The sequence below is a fragment of the Gossypium raimondii genome, chromosome 7 (genome assembly GCF_025698545.1).
Source record: "Gossypium raimondii isolate GPD5lz chromosome 7, ASM2569854v1, whole genome shotgun sequence".
NCBI lineage: Eukaryota > Viridiplantae > Streptophyta > Magnoliopsida > Malvales > Malvaceae > Gossypium > Gossypium raimondii.
In genome coordinates this window covers 12,063,717-12,085,770 of record NC_068571.1, presented here as the reverse complement: position 1 = coordinate 12,085,770, position 22,054 = coordinate 12,063,717, and the positions used below count along the sequence as shown (strand labels likewise).

At 32.4% G+C, this 22,054-nt stretch overlaps 1 protein-coding gene and 1 non-coding gene across 2 annotated transcripts; one reads left to right on the top strand and one right to left on the bottom strand.

The window, feature by feature from the left end:
• Positions 1 to 11,026: 11,026 nt before the first annotated feature.
• On the bottom strand, positions 11,027 to 11,112 carry LOC128042746 (small nucleolar RNA Z122). The gene has a single exon (XR_008198258.1). It is a non-coding gene; the product is annotated as a small nucleolar RNA Z122 (small nucleolar RNA).
• A 4,625-nt stretch (positions 11,113 to 15,737) lies between these two features.
• On the top strand, positions 15,738 to 17,145 carry LOC128042496 (protein MAIN-LIKE 2-like). Its single transcript, XM_052633846.1, has 4 exons — positions 15,738 to 16,390; positions 16,472 to 16,553; positions 16,750 to 16,802; positions 17,022 to 17,145. Exons 1-4 carry the CDS (start codon positions 15,738 to 15,740, stop codon positions 17,143 to 17,145), a joined length of 912 nt encoding a protein of 303 aa, XP_052489806.1.
• The last annotated feature ends 4,909 nt before the right edge of the window (positions 17,146 to 22,054 follow it).

Below are 22,054 nucleotides of genomic sequence, written 5' to 3'. Positions count from 1 at the left end.
TTCTTCATAAATAAGTATTTGCTTCAGTGGTTAAGTAATTTGGGTGTGTGTTTGAGGTCATGGGTTCAAATATCAATTTTGGAAATTTTGCTATTTTTCGTCCTATTTCTAACTCTGGTTTGTTCACTTAAATTTTATTTTTGGTCATTTTATGTTAGAATAAGCTTGTTAGTTTAGTGGTAAGGAGTTTGTTAATTTACTTTTTGGTCATGAGTTCGATTCTCTGTGTGAGGAAATGGTGTTATATTTTTTGTTTAGGCCAATTTCAAAGCTGCTTTTTAAGATGAATTTGGGCTGATTTCAAACTCTTAAAAATCTAATTAAGTTCCAGATTATTAAGGTTGTTGGGATGTGTTGTAATTAATAATTATCTAGTTATTATTTTATTTTTATTTCTTTTCCCTAAAATTTCCTTTCCTCAATTTTCACGTTTTTTTTTCTCAACTTTTACATTTTCTTTCTTTCTTTTTGTTCAAACGACAGTTCTTGCTTTTTTTTTTTGTTTTTTTTCAACGCCCGGGTTCTTGTGATTAATTATGTAACAGCCCGATTTTAAAATATTTTAAAATTATTTTTGGTGTTTATACTGTGTGAATTTGTGTGTGCTAAATTTTCGGTTTGAAATTTTATCTTTTGAATGCCCGATTTATTAAAAGGACTTAATCGCGTAAGTTATAAAGTTGCTAACTATTTATTAAAGTGTTAATTTGCTATTGTCTTTATAGTGTGGGGGTCCTTAAAAGGAAATTATTCCTTATTTAAAAGAGTTGGATGGATATCGCTTTATTTTATAATGGTTTTACATTAAATAATAAAGGTTAAATTTGTAAATATATTAAATATGTTAATAAATTATAAAACAACATGCATTTGTCCATCTTTTTCTTGGAATGCCGAATGTTAAAGGGGAAAGACACCATTTTTGAGCAAACTAAGTTCGGCCATTGCTATCTTTAACTAAGGTATGTGTCTATCTCGGTTCTTGATAATTTTTTTAGATCGTTGCTTCAAATACTATCCGACCCATGCTTGAATTTCTGATTTTGATGAATATTTTAAGTTATGCCATTGATGAATAATTGTGTTTTGTGATGTTTGATGATGAAAAATGAAAGATATGTGATAGATTAATATGTTTTGTCTTGGGATTTTTGATGAATTTGAGTAATTAGGGTTAAGTTGTAAAAATAATAAATTGAGGGACTAAAATGTGAAATAAATGAAATGCATGGACTTGTATGAGCATGGGTAATATTCGGCCTAAGCATAGTGTGTGCAAATTTTACATGTTTTGTGTTTTGTGCAATTTGGACTAAATTGTAAAAATGTTAAATGTTAGGGGCAAAATGGTAATTTTTCCATTTATGTGTTTTTGGACTAAATTGAATGGAATTATATTTGAATTAGTTTATTTTGAATACATTTAGATCAAGAACCAAAGAAATCGAATTTGGATCGAGGGAAAACCAAAGTCGTTGATTAATCGTTCCGTTCGATTACCGTTGTTTGAGGTGAGTTTATAAGCATATAAATGTTGTTAATTTTGAATACATGTAAACTTAAAATGTTGAATTGTATTTATATGCATATATATAAGATAGCCGAATGTATATATATATATATATATTTATGAAAACAATGTGTACAAGTTTAATTTGATCGAAATACGACATCCAAAAGTCTTGTACGAATCATAGGAATTTCAATAAGAGTTCTCGTGTAAGACCCTGTGTGGATAGAGGCAACGAGATGTGATTTCGAGTAAGACCCTGTGTAGGACAGTGGCATCAATTTGTAATTGTGAGTAAGACCCTGTGTGGGACAGCGGTATCGTTATGGGATTACATGTAAGACCACGTTTAGGATGTTGGCATTGTACGATATGTGTGATTATCCGAATATCCTCTTTAATTCCAAATGGTTCAACGGGTAATGATAAATGTGATCGAATGTGTAATACGAGTTAAAATGATCAGGTATGCGATAATTTTTACCTATTTGAAAATAAAGTAAGTTTTGGTAGTTGAAATGATGTTATGTGTTATACATGTTATAAAGTAAACTATATGTGTATGAAATGCAAGTTTAAATTCGGCCAAATGATATATGTGTATGAAACTAAAGTGTGATATATGTGTTTACTCGTATAAATGTGCATATATTTGATTTTGTGATGCGAAAATAATTTTGAAGTAAATGATAATTCGTGATTGAATATATGAGTATTTGGTCTTGAGACTATGAAATGTGAAAGTTTATGAAATGTTATACGAATTAGATACATGATTAGATGTTCTTGATTGAGATTAAATTAAGTTGACCTTACTAAAATAATGTTATTGAGTATTCATTGTTATATATTTGCTTATGACTTACTAAGCTATAATAGCTTACTCTGTGTGTATGATTGTCTCTGTTTTATAGATTTTGGAGGTTAGTTATGGGTTCGGGGATCTTCAGTAAAGTCTATCACACTATCGTTTGTTTATCGGCACTTTAAAAAGTTAAATTTCGAAGCTACGGCATGTATAGGCTATACTACCTTTTGGATTTATATTTGAATGTTGTGTATATAATATACCATACAAAATTGGCTTATTATTTTGTTGTGTGGATTATAATGTTTAAGTTATGATAGTTTAGTATTGGTAAGCATGTGTGAAGTGTTTAATATAGTTGTCAATGACTTTGAATTATTCGATCATGGTCTATAATAATGATATGTGTATGATATGTTTTGGAAATCCTTAAGATTTATTTTGTTGACTTAATTGATGTTCATTTTGATACGGGTATTAAATGACATAAGTGAATATAAGATAATAAATAAATGTGTTATAATGAATGATTTGGATAAATAATTTATGTGTGATGGCTATGAGCTAGTTGTGATTCACATATGTACTTATGAGTTTGGTAGATGGTTTGTTAGTTGGTTTGTCTTTAGCATGGTAAAATAAATTGTAAATTGATTGAAACGTAGTATTTGAGTTTTAAAAAATTTAATAGTGGTTATGCTTGATTTTGGTATTAGTATATGAAGGAATTGATAAAAACTTTGGTTATATGTTTAATTATGTATTAGTCGAATATGAGATCATTGAATTAGTCTTGTATATGACCTTTGTTATATATTTCATGATAGGTAATATTATCATGTATGGATTCGATTTTGGCTAATTAAAGTGTTAGTCAAAATGGTTGTTATGTATTATGCATATATGTATATTTGTGATGAGTTAATGAGAAAGGTAAATTGTGTTTGATATATGGGTTTGGTTCTTTTAAATGTTTTGCCTTGTTAAATGTTTGAGATAATTTGATAGTGGACATTGTTAAAGCATAAATATTAAATACACTCGCATTTGGCTCAAGCTTTGGAAAATGATAAAATGAATAGTAACATATGTTAATTATTGATAATGAGTAATTGAGTGTATGTTAATATTCGGTCAAATAGTATGACATATGGTGATGTGTTTATTTTACTATTTAATGACATGTAATGTTTTTATTTATTTAGTATTATTATTTATGCAAGCAAGTTAAGGAAATTGGTAATTATGTTTTGAGGTATTAATATATATAGTGAGTAATGCTAGTTAATAGAACATGTTTCATGAATCTTTGTTGCATATAATATTAATCAATGTGTTTCAATACATGCTATATTAGATGGTAATAAATGCATGATTATAATGCAATATTCAAATTTTATAAGGTGATTAGTTAGAAGTATGAAAGTTGTGTATTATCCGTAATGCCTCGTAACCCCATTCCGGTGACGGATACGGGTTAAGGGTGTTACAAATTAGTTTGCAATTGGATTAATACGTTGTTAAGCGAATGTTGGTTAATCGTTGTTAATTGGTTATTTGTTTAGGGGAAGTTCAAGAAACGTTTAATTCACCGGCGAGTTAAGATTTGGAAGTGTTTTTCGTTCAAAGGTAAGCAATTATGTGAATTTGAAACTGTTACATCTGTGTGGTGTTTGGTAGGGGTTTCGATTGGTACTCTTATTAGGAAAAATCGAGGACTTTGTCCTTTAAATCATTTGTTTTCGTTACTGATTTGGTGTTCTAATTGATGCATTTAGGTTCTAGTAGGCTCGTAAGTGTTTTCGAATCAAAAGCGAACCAGGTGTGTAACGAGAAACACGAAAAATAGCGAACGACGAAAGTAAAAAAATTACACAGTTAACGCAACACAACCATGTGTGAAACCGTTTATGACATACGACTATGTGAAAAGCCGTGTGCTGGACTGTGTGAGATATACAATCTGGGCTATTTGGGCCTTGTGGGCCCAAAATTCTAAATTTTTCCCTAAGGCCGTAAGTATCATTTGGATCGAACATAGGCCAACCGTAGGGTCGATATGTTATAATTAAGCTATAAAACATGAATACTAGCCATCCATTAGCGTGAAATTTGATATAAATATGTTTGTTGAAATGTTATAAGATAAGTAAAATTTATTACATGCAATGTATTATCTGAAAAATGTTATCTATGATCTATATCTGTTATTCTGAGCATGCACATCGTAAATATGTCTATTATCTGTTAGTATTTCATTTTCATCTGGGATGGGGTTTGATATATGGAGGAAGTGTGGGCAATGTAATAATCTGCCATATTTGGTGGCTCAGCCACATATATATAATTCTGTAAATGGCGTTATTTCGCCTAATATACTAGCAGCTCTACTACAAATATTCTAAAAAGTATCATACCAACACTAAGTGGTGTGTAGAGCTAGATAAGTATTTAATACCCTATATAGTGTGCAGGGATGGTCGGAGATGGTGTGTAGTTGATGGGGGTAGGATTGTAAATTTGCATTTGATTATGATTTTGTATAAGATAGTCGTTCTGTATCTGCCCTGCTACGTAATAAATATGAAATTAAATATGTAATTTTGTTTTGTTTAAAGTTATACACTAAGTTATGAAAACTCACTTCTTGTTTGTCTATCACTTTCAGGTAACCCTCAAACTTAGGCGGGTTGGTGTGACAGGAGCTCGGTTATAACTACATTTTCAAATATTTGATTTAATTAAATTTGGGTTAAGATTTTTGTAAATTTTGGATTGTTTTGGATTTCGGACTTTATTTTTGTATTTCGCATAATACTGTTTAAACGTTTTTATAGAAAAAATTCACTTTTCTGAAAAAATAACGGATTTTACACAACAAACAGTGTATTTCCAAAATTTAGCTTTTTGAGAATTTTCGCTTCAAAGGTACACGATTTCAGAAAACGTAAACAAACAACGCTTTCAATAAAACAACTAAGTAAAGATATGTTTTTCATAAATCGAGTTTTCTTCTGATATGGGTTTATGATGTTTTCAAAATATTTGAAATCTAGATTTTCAACCATTTTATGGTAACACCTCTAGATTTGGCCATAACGTCTAGGTCAGGTTTGGGTTGTTACAATAGTTGTTCGCCACAAGGCATTTTTTGTGCCTTCGACCTTCATTGCTTCATTTTCTCCTCGTCATGGACTCCTTTTTGAAAAAATTACATTTATGTCCTATGTCTGTTTCCGACTCATAAGAATTTTATAAATAAAAGAATAAACCTACATGGAAATGATAGTCCACGGTCTATTTCGTAAGAACCATAACAATGACAAAAAATAATAATTATATAAAATATATAATATTGCATTCATTTACATACATTTTCCTAAACATGCGAATAATTACAAGAATGTCACATCTTATCAAATATTAATCAAATAATATGAAAAGAGAGATTTGGTCTCAGTTTACACCATAAACATAGCACAACTTGGTTCTGATACCAATTTTTGGAAAAAAATTGGTTTGAAAAATTTTTTCTTGCATAGTAGAAAATTAAAATTTTGAAAATTAACCCAGTTTGTGATATTTATAACAATAAACCTTAACCGAATTTGTACTTGTGTTTTCGGCAGATCGGACGTTCGTTGTTTCCAACTTTCAACCAAACAAATTTCTCTGCTATTCTCGTACCGTGAACTACTTCGAGTGTGGGCTCGAACCAATTAAATCGAAATACAGAACTAGAAAAAGTTTTCTCTCCTTTTGGGGTAAAAACTAAAATTCTATCTTCTTAATAAAAAACGGTAGAATTGTTATTTTGAAAAAATATATGTAATAATTGAGAATAAATTCCCTCTATTTTTCGGCAAAATAACAATCTCTCAAAATTATGTAAACAACTTTAACAATGCCATCTATTTATAGGGAGAGAAGGTACTTGTTGAATTGTAGAGTTTTATTTCAAATAGAAAAACAACTTACTAGTCCAACTAAGAGAGGGAGAGAGACTAATAGGGTGTGTTTCCCCTCATATGTATCATGATGGGGATTCGGGCCTTTCTCACATCGAGTTCAATTACGAATACTTCCTTGGACTTTTTGACCCAGTAATCTGTAATGTGATCCAACTCGATTCGGTTTTTCTATTTTCAAAAATAAACTTTAATATTCTATGTTAAATAATTTTCTCATCCCTATTTTACCCCAGTAAATTTCAAGAAAATATGTTCAATATTTCATAACTCAATATGTTCATTGTGACCGAATGATTTATTTTCATTTCCAGACTTCAAAACAACTAAAAAACATACACTCGTTCTTCCGATCATTTTTAAGTAATACATATAGAATTGCAAATAGATCATTTCCATTTCCATTTCTATTTTTAGAAACCTACATTTATTTTAAATGATTCCATTTTAAAAAACATAATTATTGATGAAAAATTTACATTTCTCCTTTCCTATTCATTTTGTTTATTCTTCTATATACTTTGATAAAATTTTGGTATACACCTTTGTTGGTATTTTGCTTCCCTTTTCTACACCAAAAAAAAAAGAGAAAAGTTGAGATTGGCATATGTTTTAAATGTTTATCTTTAATACATATGTTTGTTTAAATGCTTGTTAAGTACTTTATACATAACCTGGAATCATTGTACAAAGTTTGAAAGTTTTGGATTTATTGAATTTCATTTATGCTTTATTTTTATTGAAATGCAACATGTTTATGTTACAATATTTTGTAACATAATTTTTCAAGGAATACTTTTATTAAAGGGGAGTATGTCTTGAAAATATTTAAATTATTTAAGGAAAGTTTCACAAAATGTTCAACTTTTGTTATCTCAAAAAAATAAAATTGTTCTAATATAACAATATTTAAGATAAATTTGACGTGTTGGGTTTTAATATTAGATTTAGAGAAGAAGTTGCAGCCTAAGGATAGGGAAAGGGACGTGTCCAGATTTGAATTCGAACTATGCTCTTTCTTGCAAAGTGCTGATGACTGTTTGTGCAATTGAAGGTGTGGTGATGTTTGCAACAAAGAGTTTGGTTGACTCAATGTTCTGTCTAAGTGGCGAAGCCTGGCTATTTTGAGTCATGACTTGCTTAATTAGGACTTGATGCACGTGCTCCCTATGTCCTTCCTATTCACAAACAGAGAAATTTCTTCTTTAGTGAAGTAGACTCCGCTTGTATGCGACCAAATCTCTAATATTCATGACACCACCACATGCCTTTCTTTTTTTTTTCCTTGGGGCTTTCATAACACATGGAAAGAAACATGTTTAGCAATACCTAGATCGAAAGAGTTTCTAAATTTGCTTCGTGAGCCATAAGGAAAACCTACGAGACGAATTTTACAAAACTAGTATAAATATTACCTTAATTGAAGTATGCTTTAACTTTTCTATATGTTTTGTCCGATAAAACATGTTAGTGAACAAATATAAATATAAATAATTATATTAAATATAAGATCTGAACAAGTAATATAAACAAATATTTATATTTATTTAAAACTTTAGATCTGAAAACAATTAAATAAACAAGATCTTGAAAAACTAGAAATCGAATAAGGGAATCGAGTTTTATTAAATGTTAAGACCTGTTTTCTCAGTTTCTTTAAGACAGATTCGACCGCTCCTATGGTATATGGAGAAACGTTGGTCGTCTATCTCCTAAGATGCAACAACAAAATGATCGCAACAGTAGTACTTATGTAATGATCAACGAACAAACCTTGTCTTATTCTATCATCGAAACTTTTAAAAATTTGGAAAAAAAAAAGAATTTTTTAGAGTGAAATAAATTCGTTGTGTGTCTCTAAAGAATTCTGCAGTTCTCTTTAGGCTTTTATAAGCATTCAATATAGAGAAATTTTAGAAATTTCATAAATAAAGATACAAATCAGCATTAAAAGAACTTTTAAATCAATTTGATTGAAATCAAATCAAATCGAAATATTTATCTTTTTAAAACAGATTCTATATGATATCTGCTAAGAAAAAAATAAATTACGTAAAATATCTGTAAGCCCTTTTTAGTTGCTCGACCGGTTCAGACATTTTTACTATGAGGTGCACCTTTTAGTTTTCATTTAACATATTAATACCTTAAACCCATATTTTTCCGTGAAATCTTTCTTCGAGCATCTTATATAATAAAATTTCCAAATTTTACATCTGACTTTTGCTGTCAAAATATTTCTTTTGTACTAACAAGACCTAAACACAACAAAAACAACATTTTGTCATTGCTTGCTTAATCATCTCCTCACACATTGAATATTTGGAGTCTGCAAAATCAGTGTTAATTAATGTACAGATGAAACAGTACTACTATATGAACAAGTTGGATTGAGGTTTTCTTTTCATTTTTATGTCTCATTTCCTTGATTTTTTTTTTCTTTTGGTAAATCTGATTTCAACTACTAAATTATTATATAAAAAAGTACTCTCTTCAATTTCGTTTACTCTGATTCTGATAAAGAAGACAGTAGGAACATAATCTTTCTCAAATTTATCAAAAAATAAGTAAAAAAAAAAACAGTAGCCTCCTATATGAACTCATCAACTATCTATATATGCTCGAACAGGGGTAGTTTTAGCCTAAAAAACAGTAGTAAAAAAAATAGTAGGAACATAATCTTTTAGGTATTTGATTTTGGGGTGTACCGTTTTCAATTTCCAGTCCAGCTTCCTCAATCCTCAAGGTCGTGTGAAGCTTAGCTTGATAGGCGTAAGAGCTAGGCAAAACGATAGCGAAGGGGATTTCAATCTTCAAAAACTAATGAAGAAGAAGATGGTTTAAGGATTTTTTTTGAGGAGGATTTTAATTTGGGGTAAAGGTTGGATAGGGAAAATAAAAGGTTTTGAGGAGAAAGTAAAAGAGTTTTGGGGGTAAAAATGTAAAATAATTAGAGTAAATAATAATATAAATGTAAATTTTAAGATAATATAGTTTGATATTCGGTTTAATCGAATTATTCGAATTCAAAAACTCTTGAAATTCAAAAAAAAATTCGAGTTGGTTTGATTAACTCGATTCGAATAATTCAAAATTCAAACTTTTTTTCATGTCGAATCGAATTTCGCTCGCCCCTAATTGAAGCACATGAATGCCACTTTAGTAATGAATTCAATTTTTAAATTTTAAAAATTATTTTGAAAGTATGAAAATTATAATTTTTTAAATTTCTAAAATTTAATTAATTGTTAACATAGCATACAACTAAAATTAACTAACAATACTTTTACTATCTATTTTAGATGATTTGACAAATAATATAAGTTTAAATTTAAAGACTAATTAAAAGACAAAAAATAAATGGAAAACTAAAATAAAATGAAGTGTGAAACCTAAATAAAACAATGCAAACTATTGGCTTGAAAATTAGAATGAGGTCTATCATTTCGCTAGATCCAATTCCGTTTTATCAATTAAACTAAAACTCATTTTAGGGAATAAAAATAAGATGGGTTAGGGGTAAGTGATGGGGAGAATAGTAGGTGTTTACTTGTAGAATCAGTGTCAAATGGTGACTTCTTACTTGTGTTTGGGTGGGTCATTAGGTATAAATGAAGTAATGATCATTTCCTAGAGCACTTGAAAAGAAGAAAGCATAATTTGTCTAAAGGGAAATTGAAGTCATTATGTAATCTACTTTGTTTTCATTGTAATTCAGCTTCACACCAAATTTTTGAATATATTGAAGGCCAACAAATAAATAATATATGTGAGATTCTTTTTAAATTCAAAATTAAAATTAGTATTTTATTTTGTGAAGTTGCTTTTAAATTTTTTATTTTATTTTTAATTTACAAGCTTTCCAGTTCTTACTACCTACTTTTTGATTGATATTAATTGATGATAATTATGAAATAAAATTTTGGATTCATTATCTTGGATTGAATTTTAATTCAACATTTAAGATTTTGATTGAATGTTTTATATTGTGTAATTTGTAGTAAAATTATTTTGAAGTAAAATAAAATAATTGAGTACTAAGCGAAAGTTCTTTAAGATATGAAAACATCAGAAGACTTACTTATAAATTAAAAATAAAAATCTAAAAATAATTACACCATTCCCTATTACTCTACAAAATAAAATACTAATTATAATTTTAAATTTAAAAATATCAATCACTACATAAAACATTAACCAATTTCTGTTACACCTATAACAAGTTTCTACTATATAAAATTGAGTAACTAAATTAAAATTTAAATAATTATGTAATTTACCCTTAAAAAGTTGTAGCATATTAAAGTAAAGGTGTCATTTCTTATAACTCCACCATTATTACTCATTTTTTGGCCTATAAATATTTAGAAATATCGATATTAGATTGATATTTCATTGTTTGGTTGATATGCAAGTGGATGCCGCTTATTTCTTTGAATATTCATTCAAACAGCTCATTTAAGTACATAATAAAAATAATTTTATAATTAATCAAAAATTTCTGATTATTTTTATAAAAAAGCCTAAGTTTTTTCTTATAATTCTTTATTTGAGTTGAAATAAATAAACCTTAAACCCTAAACACAGAGTATACTATAAAATCAACATTAACGGTGAGACTAAATGTGATAACGATATTAAATGTGATAGCGATACTATAGTATGAAACAACAAGTAAACTAAACACATCACATCACACCTAATCGTCCATCCAAACCCACCCTTAATTTTGATGAACAGATAGGGATCAGACTGACGTGCAAAAGATAAATCTTCAAAGCTTGCTCAGATACTATCCAGCAATTAAGCTGTCATCATTTCCCATTTTCCTTTCGCCACCCATTTTTATTACCAAAAAATTAAGCCCAAGGAAATAAGATTAAAAAAATATGGAAATTCAATAAAAACATGTTTGTTTTCTTCTTAAAATGATAATAAAAATATAAAAACAAAACCAACTTCTTCCGAAGATTAGGAAATGAAAATTCAAAGATTAATTGCTCTCAGTTGAAAGGCCAGGGTTTTCCACATCAGAAGCCAAGAAAGAAGGCTTTTATCTCTTAAAACTTAAGACAAATAGAAAAGCCATAGATTCAAGTGCTTGACGGAAGCTTTCTTCCATAATCTAAAAGAAGAGGACATGTATTGAAACAACATTACCCTCAAAACCTAGATAACAGAATCATTAAGCAAAAACCAAACACATGAAACATGGCAAAAACTCCTCCTTTGCCTTAAATCAAAGAGAAAAAAGCTCTAACCTCCAAGATCTCTATTTTCAGTGTGGTTAAAGCAAACATCAATCATCATCGAGCAAAGAATTACAAACAAAACCTAGATCTTAAAAACGGTGAAACTTACGAGAAAATGCAAGAATCCATAGAAAACCAAATAAATAAATCCCAGAAGCATCATTGATATTGCATCATTTTCTTATCCTCTAGTGTTATTGTTTTAGAGCGAACACTGAGGGTATTAAGAGATGCCATTGAGAGAATTGGGAAGGGGATTTTGGTAAAGGTTGGGGGATAGGGGGATTTATATAGTCTCAAAACACAGAATTAGGGTTTAGGGTTAGTATATCTGCGTTGGCTCCAAGGATCGGGTTTTTCGGTCCAAACCCGAAATTTAGATTGTTTTAGGTCCAATAACGATGCTAAATAGCAATTTTTTTATCCCATTAGATAATGCGTTCATTGCCTTTTTTTTTAATTTGAACTAATTTTTTTTAATTTTTTATATTATTTTTCATTTAAATTTTAAACATTATCTTATATATAAGAAATATTTTTAAGATAATTTAAATATTGGTGGACAGGGTTTTTTAGGGTAAATTATACCACAGGTATTTAACTATTATCTCTTTTCTTTTTTGTTAAATATTTGACTGGAGGGTGACATGGTAGTTAAAAAATCAGTACAATAGCAAATTTAGCACATCAACTTTTACATATTATTTAAATTTAGTCATAATTTTAAAAATTTAACTTCAAAATATACAAACAAAAAAAAAATCTTAATTTGATCCTCAAAATTTACTTTTTTTTTCATCCGCTTCCCCATCGCCACTACCACCGTTGCATCCACCTCCACCTTTCTAAAAAAAAACCTTCCCTTTTACCTATTCTAATTGTGATAGCTCTTCTTTGTTGTGATTGACAAATTTAAGCCACAACATGTATATTTTTGGAGACCGGTTGGATAGCAAGATTTTGTCTACTTGAACAGCCTACAGGTTGGTTTACTGGTTATGTGAACTCGTATTTTTATTGTTACATATAATGTTGATATGACATGATGATGATGGATCGACAAACTCGATTGCAAATAAGAAATTACATATACTAAAAGATCATATATACTGAAAATAACTGAGTGTTATTTTCTTTAATGGGAACTCATGAAATTAGACCATGAAAGGCTTAGAATTCAATATACAGCATGCTGCAATGAAGCGTTTTGTTATTTTTATGATAATAAAAAATATGATGGTTCGTACAGTTTTGATATGTATGGAAACTCAATACAAAATTTTAACAGCTAAAATCAAACTAAAACAACAATTTTAGTGGAACTTAACCTTATTGGAAAAATTTCAAATCTCACCTGCAAAATCAGATGAAAAAACCATAGGAATTTTTTCATGTGGAGTGTGTCTCGCATTTCAGATGAAACAGAGCCGACGTCATGCCAAGGAAGAGCTGACATCCTGACGACACGACACATCACGTCCCGATAAAAAGAACTTGTCGTCCTGATGACGCGATGTTCAATAAGTCGAACGTGACGTCACGACATGGCGACGTGTTCCCCGCTTAACCAGGTTTCTTCTCCTGGTTAAACTCTGTTATATTTTCAAGTCTAACTCTGATTATTCTAGGGACATTTTAGTTATATTTGTACACAAAATTCAGCCTATAAATAAGCCTCTTAGCAACCCTAGATAGTTTAGAATAATAAGAACAAAATTAAAAAAGTTTGTGGAAATTTTGAGGAATCTTTGTATTTCGAGTTTAGAGTTTATTTGTTTCTCTATCTTGTACTCTCATTTTCGGTTTTTGTTGTTTTGGTGAAGTTTTCTTTACCCCTAGTTTTTATCCTCTTCGTAGGGAGTTTTTTCACGTAAATATTTGTGTCCAATTTTCTTGATTTTCATTCGTGTTCATTGCATAATTTGAGTTCAACCCAACAAACTGGTATTAGAGTTTGGTTCAATTTTTGCATTCAACCCTTTCAGAGATGGCAATGAGGCATGATATCGAAAAGTTTGATAAAATCACAAATTTCAACTTGTGGCAAGTTTGGATGACGACAATTCTGATTTAGAACGGTTTGAAAAAGGTTGTTACAGGGCAAAAGTCCGCGGATACGAACCAGATAGAGTGGGAGGTACTTGATGAAAAGGCACTGTCAACAATTCAGTTGTGCATCACTAACAATGTATTGCAGGAGGTACTTACTAAAAAGACAACAGCGACTCTATGAAGGAAATTGGAAGCTCTATATATGACAAAGTCCCTTGCAAATCGTTTGGTTTTGAAACAACGATTGTATATGTTTCGTATGGAAAAATGTGAGTCTATTAGGGCTCACATCAGTGAATTTGTCACTCTCCTTAATGAGGGTTTTTTACCTAAATATTATAAAATAAAATAAAAATACTGAAACGACATGTTTAAAAAATTATGTACAAAAATGGTACACTCAAAGAGGTGGAGGGTGGTGCATAGGCGGCACCACCCTAGGATTCTAACAAAAATTGACTTAAAACAAAAAAAAAATGGTGAAGGCAACTTAATAAGAGGCACTTAAAGAAAATACAGGTCAAATATGACTCGTATACGGAAAAAAACTGGACCTAAAACCTGAACTACTGTCCTAGATGGAACAGCACAAGGGGTCACGCCTAGGGAAGAGGCGGCACCCCTTGGTCACGCCTAGGGCAGAGGCGGCACCACCTGTCACGCCATCTCCATAAGCGGCACCGGCCTGCGATGTCAGGCGATGGGACGGGTCATGGCTGAAAGCCCGTGAGTTGTGTGTTTGGGGACCATTATAAGGTTCCCAATGCCCCATTTTTGGCCGGAACAGAGAAGAAAGATTTTAAAGAAGAGAAAAAAAAGAAGGAGAGGGTGGGAAGGGAAAAGAAAGAAAGAAAAAGAAGTAGAATAGAGAGAGGGAATGAGAAAGAGAAGGAAAATAAATAAATAGAAAAGGAAAGGAGAGTTTGTTGTTTAAGGAAGATTAGGTGTTTAAGAAAATGTAATTTTTTTGTTATAAATTAATGTTAATGTTAATTTGTTTTTGTTGTTATTATTGTTGATTTAATTGATTTAATTTTTAATTTTATTTTGTAAGGTATTATTTGGTTAAAAGAGCTATTAAGGTATGTTTGTATTTATTTTATATTTTCATTCATTCATAATTTATTTTTAATGTTTATTGAAGTAAAAAGCCTATTTATGTTATGTACAAAGAATGTTTTATTTTTTTATGTGTGTTTTAGGTTGATTAGATTTATTTTTATGTAATTTATTTGGCATGTTATTTTGATTATTTTAATATAATTTTTTTATGCAGGTAAAAGATGAGACCATTGATATGGAATTTGTGAATGGGACCATTGAGTTGGAATTTATGAGATAAATTAGGAATTAGTTTATATGCTCTAATTTTTAAGATTTTATAATTGAGAATAAGAGTTTATGTTTTTAAATTTTATTTTATGTTTTTATAAATATTATAAATGAAATTTCTTTTGAATCCTTCCATGCAAAACAAGAAATTATATTTTTGACAATAATTAAGTTGACATGTTATTATATATATTATATTTTAAACCAATACATTTCACTTATTATCATTTTAAAATAATAATAAAAATATTCGTATTATTATGTTGAGATAGTTTATGTTATGTTTTTGTTATATATTTTTATTGGCATGTTATTTTATTATTTTAATATAAATTTTTTTATGTAGGTAAAAGATTAAACCATTGAGATGGAATTTATGAATGAGACCATTGAGTTGGAGTTTGACTTGGAATTGATAAGATATATTTATTTTTTAATGTAGTATAGCAAAAATATGATGTGGACAAAACTGTTTGGTATTTTTTGTAATTAAAAGCAATATATAAAATTTAGGTATTTTGATAAATATTTAAAATGCATCAAACTTTGAAATTAATAACCGAAATTTGTTTTGAAATTGCAGGTATCGCAATGGGTTCATTGATTAAGAACGATGGTCACATATCAAACACACTTAATAATATGGTAATATATTGTTATTTGTTAATCACGGGTTCCCTTAAAAAAGTTCTACGTCATTTACGAAAATAAATTATGTTATTATAACTATTTTCTGTAATTTAATAGTGTCAGGGCCCGTAACGCTGATTAAGGGTCAGGTGAATGGTTTAGGATATTCCCTGGATGAATGACTGATGTCATACTTGGAGTTAGCTGAATTTGGGTCAGCAGCATTGATTCGGACGTTTGATTTGTGGTACGATTTAATATCCGCATTGGTCGAACGTTGGCGCTTGGAGACCCACACTTTTCATTTGCCGTATGGGGAGTGCACTGTCACTCTGGAGGATGTTGCATTGCAACTTGGGCTCTCAATCGACGGGAGTGTCGTAACGGGCGTAAGTACGATAGCTGAGTCGGCTGCCCTTTGTTATAGCCTACTAGGAGTCTCGCCGAACAATGTTGAGTCCAAATTTACGAGTTTGAGATTTTCATGGCTGAAAGCCAATTTTGAAAATTTATCAATTAATGCCACTGAGCAGGAGGTGATGTGTGCAACTCGAGCGTACATTATGCATATTATAGGGGGTGTACTGATGCCGGATGCAAACAACAATAGGGTTCATTTGATGTATTTACCCCTATTAGCTAATTTGCAGAATGTTCGCTCGTATGGTTGGGGTTCTGCAGTTTTAGCTATGTTGTATCATGAGCTTTGTCTGACGACAAAGCCTAATGTCGTAGACATAGGCCGATGCCTTATATTGTTGCAGTCATGGGATCTTTATCAGATGTTATTCTTTGCATCAGTTAGGCACCAAGCATACGTATTTCCACTAGTGAATAGGTGATAAAATTTAACTTGTTATAGTAATTAATTGGGTTTTTTTCTAATGATACTATTTTAACATGTAATTTGTTTTCGTAGATGGAGTTTTTATCCGGGTATCGGGAGGTCGTACACTGTCCCGATATATCGTCTGATGATTGAACAACATGCCAAGGAAGGGGTAAACTATTCCAATATTCATGACATGTAATTATTTTTATATCTTACTCGAACCGTGTTAAATTTTAACCATGTTATTAATCATGCAGTTTATCTAGATTTCATATCGAAGACCAAAAATTGCGGCTGTTATACCCTCGTTTGCCCATATTCATTCTCACCTGTGGTACATTAACGCACCAATTATCAATTTCTAGACAGTTGAGTGGTATAGCGAGGATCAAGTACTCCAGCAGTTTGGTAGCATACAGTATATCCTAACTCTACCAATGCAGTTGGGAAAGATTCACGAGATTAACAAGAGAAGAAAACATGAAAATAATTGGGGGGTTGTGCACCAAAAATATATTGCAGTGCAGGATAATCAGATGGTGCGGAGACTTCAGATGGATATTTCTTTTGATTTGTAACTATCTTTAGTGTACATACAATGGTACTCTAGTATGAGAAAACCATATTTACTTGGTAGGCAGTCGACTGTAGTCCCTCCGCACATGCATCGACTTGGGGCATACGAACCAGTGCCCGATATAGAGGCCGAGCAAGAGCCAGAGCCAGAGCCCGAGCCCGAGCCCGAGCCAGAGCCCGAGTGATCGCATACACATTCCGCTGATAGTTCTTATCATCCGGAGTTGCGGGTCAATGACTATTTCTCGGGCACGTTAGGACACCTATATCATTTCGGGTTTGATATCATTAGTCTAGTACCACCATAGTACAACACTCCTCCCGATCCGTATCTACCGTATTACTCCACTCCTTCTGGGTCATATCCACCGCAGTACAGCACTCCTCTCGGCTCAAGTACATCGATGGTGTTCGGGGCATATGATTTTTCTTCCATGTTTCACACACCCCTACCTGCGACTGAAGAGGACGTTGATCACCGCGATCACCCATAACGTGAACGTTAACCCCTACAGAAATATACCCCTAGGACCACACCATCAAACCGTCAATTTTAGGGGTTTTTTGTAATTTAAATATTACAAAGTTTGTACTTGTTTATTCTAAAAATATATAAATCAAGAAAAAGACAATATTTGTATTTATTTAATTAGATTAATTGCAAAATTACAACATTAAAACTTGGAACAAACTTTGTAATATAAATTAGGTACATTAGATTACATAAGCTCAATTCCTACCCGATTGTGGCAACTGTCCAATATGGTAGTTTCGTTGCGGACATTTACTCTGATTATGACCAACTAATCTGCATAATCTACAACGCTTACCGTTTGATTTCTCCCTAATGTTCATTTTATTATGGATTCTGGATGATTGCGGATGACCTTTCGGATTTCTACGCAACTTTTTGTCTAGGACAAGCTCGAAAGTCATCGGAGGCACCTCCTACGTAGATAGGTTAGGCAGTACGGGGAACTCATTTTGCCAGACACGCAATGTGCGCTCGAGGGTGTACACATCATTGACAAATTGTTCAACATTGAGCGAGACTTTAGCACACGCTGCCACGACATGCGCACATGGATAATGAAGTGTTTGGAACCTCCTATAATCGTACCATCTGTTTCAGAGATCAACTCCATAAGACTTAGGTGGTATACCGGGTCGACGACCGATGGTCTCCATAACTCGAAACATTTCAAAACGTCGTGACTATACTTCTACATTTATTGAACTCGGCATCCGACGGTTTGCAACCATTGCATCCCTGACATCTTCGACAAACACGTGTCCCACCTCCATCTGGTTGACTTGTTGTTGACCCATTCTTGGCATCAAGGTAGCCAACCTATAGAATGTATCCAAGAAGATAAATGAAATCGGAAGATGTCGTGTTTTTAACAACACAACGTTGATCCTATCCACCAAGTTTGTGGTCATTTTACCATAACAAAAGCCATTGTCAAAACTTTGAGCCCATTGTCACGGCTCCATGGTACCCAACCACTGTCGAAAAAATGTATTCGTTTGACCCTCCATGTCACTCTCAAGTCGAGTCATTCTTTGTCGAAAAATGTATGGCTCTAGCTCGTGCGCTGTATATATATTAAGAAAAGATAAGTTACAGTATTGCCCTAAAACATTAAAACTTATTTTGAAAAGATAAGGTTATCCTTTATTCATTTTCACAATTTGTCTCCACTAGTTTGCATTCTTATAATCTCGATGGAAGTTAGCCGTGATGTACCGGATGCAGTAAACGGATCTCCATGGCACACCGGAACGCCTAATGGCGGCAATTAATCATTTCCCTCTATCAGAGATGATGCAAATATTATCCTTGCTAATAACATACCTCCGCAGGTTGGTAAGGAAGAATTCCCACGATTCCATGTTCTCCTTATCTACGATGGCAAATGCTATCAGGAACACGTTCTTGTTGCCATCTTGAGTAACTGCAAGAAGTAGGATCTGTGTATATTTTCCGTATAGCCAAGTCCTATCTACAAATGGCTTGTAGCGAGGAAATGCGCGCACACATGGATCAAACGTCCAGAACATCCGATGCAAAATTCTTTTTCCAAGTTGTAGTTAGTCATTCAGGTCATAATAAGGTCGTGTCTATAACTCAGTGGCAGTCCTCGGTACGTACTCTCGCATAGCGGCTATCCATCCCTGTAGCTCATTATACGATGCATCGAAATCCCCATACAATTGCTCCATTGCCATCTGTTTAACTATCTACGCCTTTCGGTATAATACTTGATACTAGAATCGTGCCTGCATTTCGGCAATCAGTACTGAAATTTTAATGGTCGGCATGTCCTTCACCATTGGCATGATACACGTACATATAGTTTTGGATCAAGTTTTTGATGATCTTCTATCATACGTGTCGATGTGCATGTGTGAGGCCCAACAAATTTTTATATCTCCCACATCTGCAAATTTTGAATAAATGTATCTCGTACTAGCCAATTGCAGCCTTCCGCCGACTTCCAACACTCCCCAATATATAATGTCAGTTTAGACACTGCGACTTTCTAGTCCACTGATATATTTATGCTATACATCTTAATAGCAAATACGCAGTCTTCCTTACTTTCGAATCTCTGGACTACGAACAACTCCTCAGGATCGGAATCTACGGCCAGCCAGTGAGCAGGTAGTGTTTCAGAGTACTTCGAGAACTCGGCTACGTGCACCTCGTCGGGGTCTATGAGAAGCATGTGTGGCCCAGGATTATTGTGTATCACAATACGTCGAATCTAGTTCCCAACTGAAGATGCGTTAATGTTTCCATCGTCATTCACGTCTTCGTCGTCAATATCATCAGGGACCTCGTCGCCATCGGGATCACTATCACTATCGACCTCTTGATCACAAGGATCACTACTATCGTATCCATCATCACCAACCACATCAATATCAGGTGCAACATTAAGATCAATATCGATCCCGTGTATAGTCGATTCAATATCAACGTATGATATTAGAACCACCATTCACGGTTCTTGAGCTCCATGTTCTTCACCAGATGTAGTGAGATCTTCAGTTGGCTCCACACCAGCTAACTCAGCAAATAACTGAGTCAGTGTATTTTGGTCACTCTGATTCTCATAATAAAGAGCGATCATTATCTCCACGTCTTCATCGTCTACGAGTTCCATTTCGGTGAATTTGATGATATCTGTTGAAACTAGAAACTTGTAGAAAAGTTTTAAGATCCTTCTCCCACAATGTCTAACAATTTTTGCTCTAATCCTTTCCTTCAGATCATCGAACGAGACATTTATATTAAATCCCATTGCTATTTGTTGCTGACATTCAAATATACATCCAACGGTTGTTGTCAAGATGATTCATTCGAAATAAACGCATACGAAAAACTGATTATCCATATTCAATACTCAATTTGTTAAAAAATAAACAAAAATTCTCAAAACAATTTCGAACGACATAAAAATACTTATATAAAAAAATTAATGAATAAAAAGAGACCATTTCTAACAATATCAAATCTATTGCCATTTCTAACAATATCTATGATAGAAATATTTTCAGATTTTTTATTTTTTTCTATTGTTATCACTAACTAACAAGTATTTTTAATAGTTACTAACATAAAACTTTCAAATATATTAAAAAATTTAAAACATAACATTCACAATAAACACATAATTAATCCAAACACAAAACTTACTTACAAATAACAATAAACAAAATAACTTTAAAACAAAACATAAAAATAACACTAAACAAACTATATAATACTAAAAAAATATTTTTTTCTTACCATAATCTATTCCATTTGAAAATAGCAATAAAAATAATAATATTTTTTCTTTCTTCTCTTCTCTTTCTTTCTTCTCTTCCCTCTCTTGTTCTGCTTTTTTTTAACCGATACTGTAAAATTGAGTCGGGTGGGGAAGCAAGGGGGAATGCTATTGGTGCCACCTATCAGATAGGTGTCACCAGTTCCACCTATCAGATAGGGGTCACTGGTGCCGCCTATTAGATAGGCACCATACCCCTTCCGTATTTTTATACCGCATATATACCATTTTGGAAAAAAAAGTGCGTATGTACTATTTTGGAAAAAAAGTGGTGCTGCCTACTGTAATAGGCCCAATTTGCCCGGCCCGTAATAAAAAAGTATAAACTAAACAAAAATTATAACAGTCCAAAAATAGTTCATTTACATTGGCCCAGAATATTAAACCCAAATGGCCCGATTATGCTTACCCCCATTTACCAGCTCGATAGCCCATTACATTAAAAAAACAGAGCCGAAACCCTAGCCCTCAGCAGCTATCGCGCTGCAATCGAACACGAGCTCCCCTCCGAGCCATACCTCGCACGTGCGCCACCGCCATGTACCACACCTCCACGTCCACTACTCCGTACACCTGCAACAACTCGCAGCAAACACATAGCGACAAAACAATGATAGAAAACGCAGCAGAAAGGAGAAAAATTGTATTTTCGTTTTTTTGTGGTTTTATTTTTTCAGCCTATAAAACGAAAGGCTAAACCTTTGTAATGTTTACACACACAATATCAATAGAAAGAATCAAAAACAAAGTTTTTTTGAGTTTTGGAAGGTGATTCACTTTTTTTCTTTTCTCCGCTTCTTTATTTTTCTTTTGATTCTCTCTTCTGTTCTTGTTTTTTTTTATTATTCACCGTATGAGAAAAAAATAATAGAAAGATGTTGAGAAACCAGAAATTACCTGGTGGCTGATCTTCCATCTACTCCGTCGTTCGAAGTCGGATGGGGGATGGAGGCCCGAAACGGCGCACAGAGGAAAGGCATTTAGGGTTTGCAAATTTGTTAAATGGCTTAATGCCTAGGTTCTTAGGTTTTTATGCATGCAAGGAAACGTCACCGTTTGAAGCCCGTTCTAATGGCTCCCAAAACGGTGCCGTATTGAGCTTACCCAATGACTCGACCCAGATGCGGCTAGATCCGCGTGTTTAGGCATGGGGAGGGATATTTGCGCACTTAGTCCCTCGCTTTTAAAGCGCATCCAAATCAATCTTTTTATTTTTTTTAATTCTACCTGACATGTCACTGTTGTTTCATTTTGG

Bases quoted from the DNA above. Each gene is read 5' to 3' on its own strand.
- LOC128042496 (XM_052633846.1), top strand. From the start codon at position 15,738: ATGTCATACTTGGAGTTAGCTGAATTTGGGTCAGCAGCATTGATTCGG. The intron at 16,391-16,471 runs GTGATAAAATTT...TTGTTTTCGTAG, and splicing joins GTATTTCCACTAGTGAATAG to ATGGAGTTTTTATCCGGGTA. The intron at 16,554-16,749 runs GTAAACTATTCC...ATCAATTTCTAG, and splicing joins AACAACATGCCAAGGAAGGG to ACAGTTGAGTGGTATAGCGA.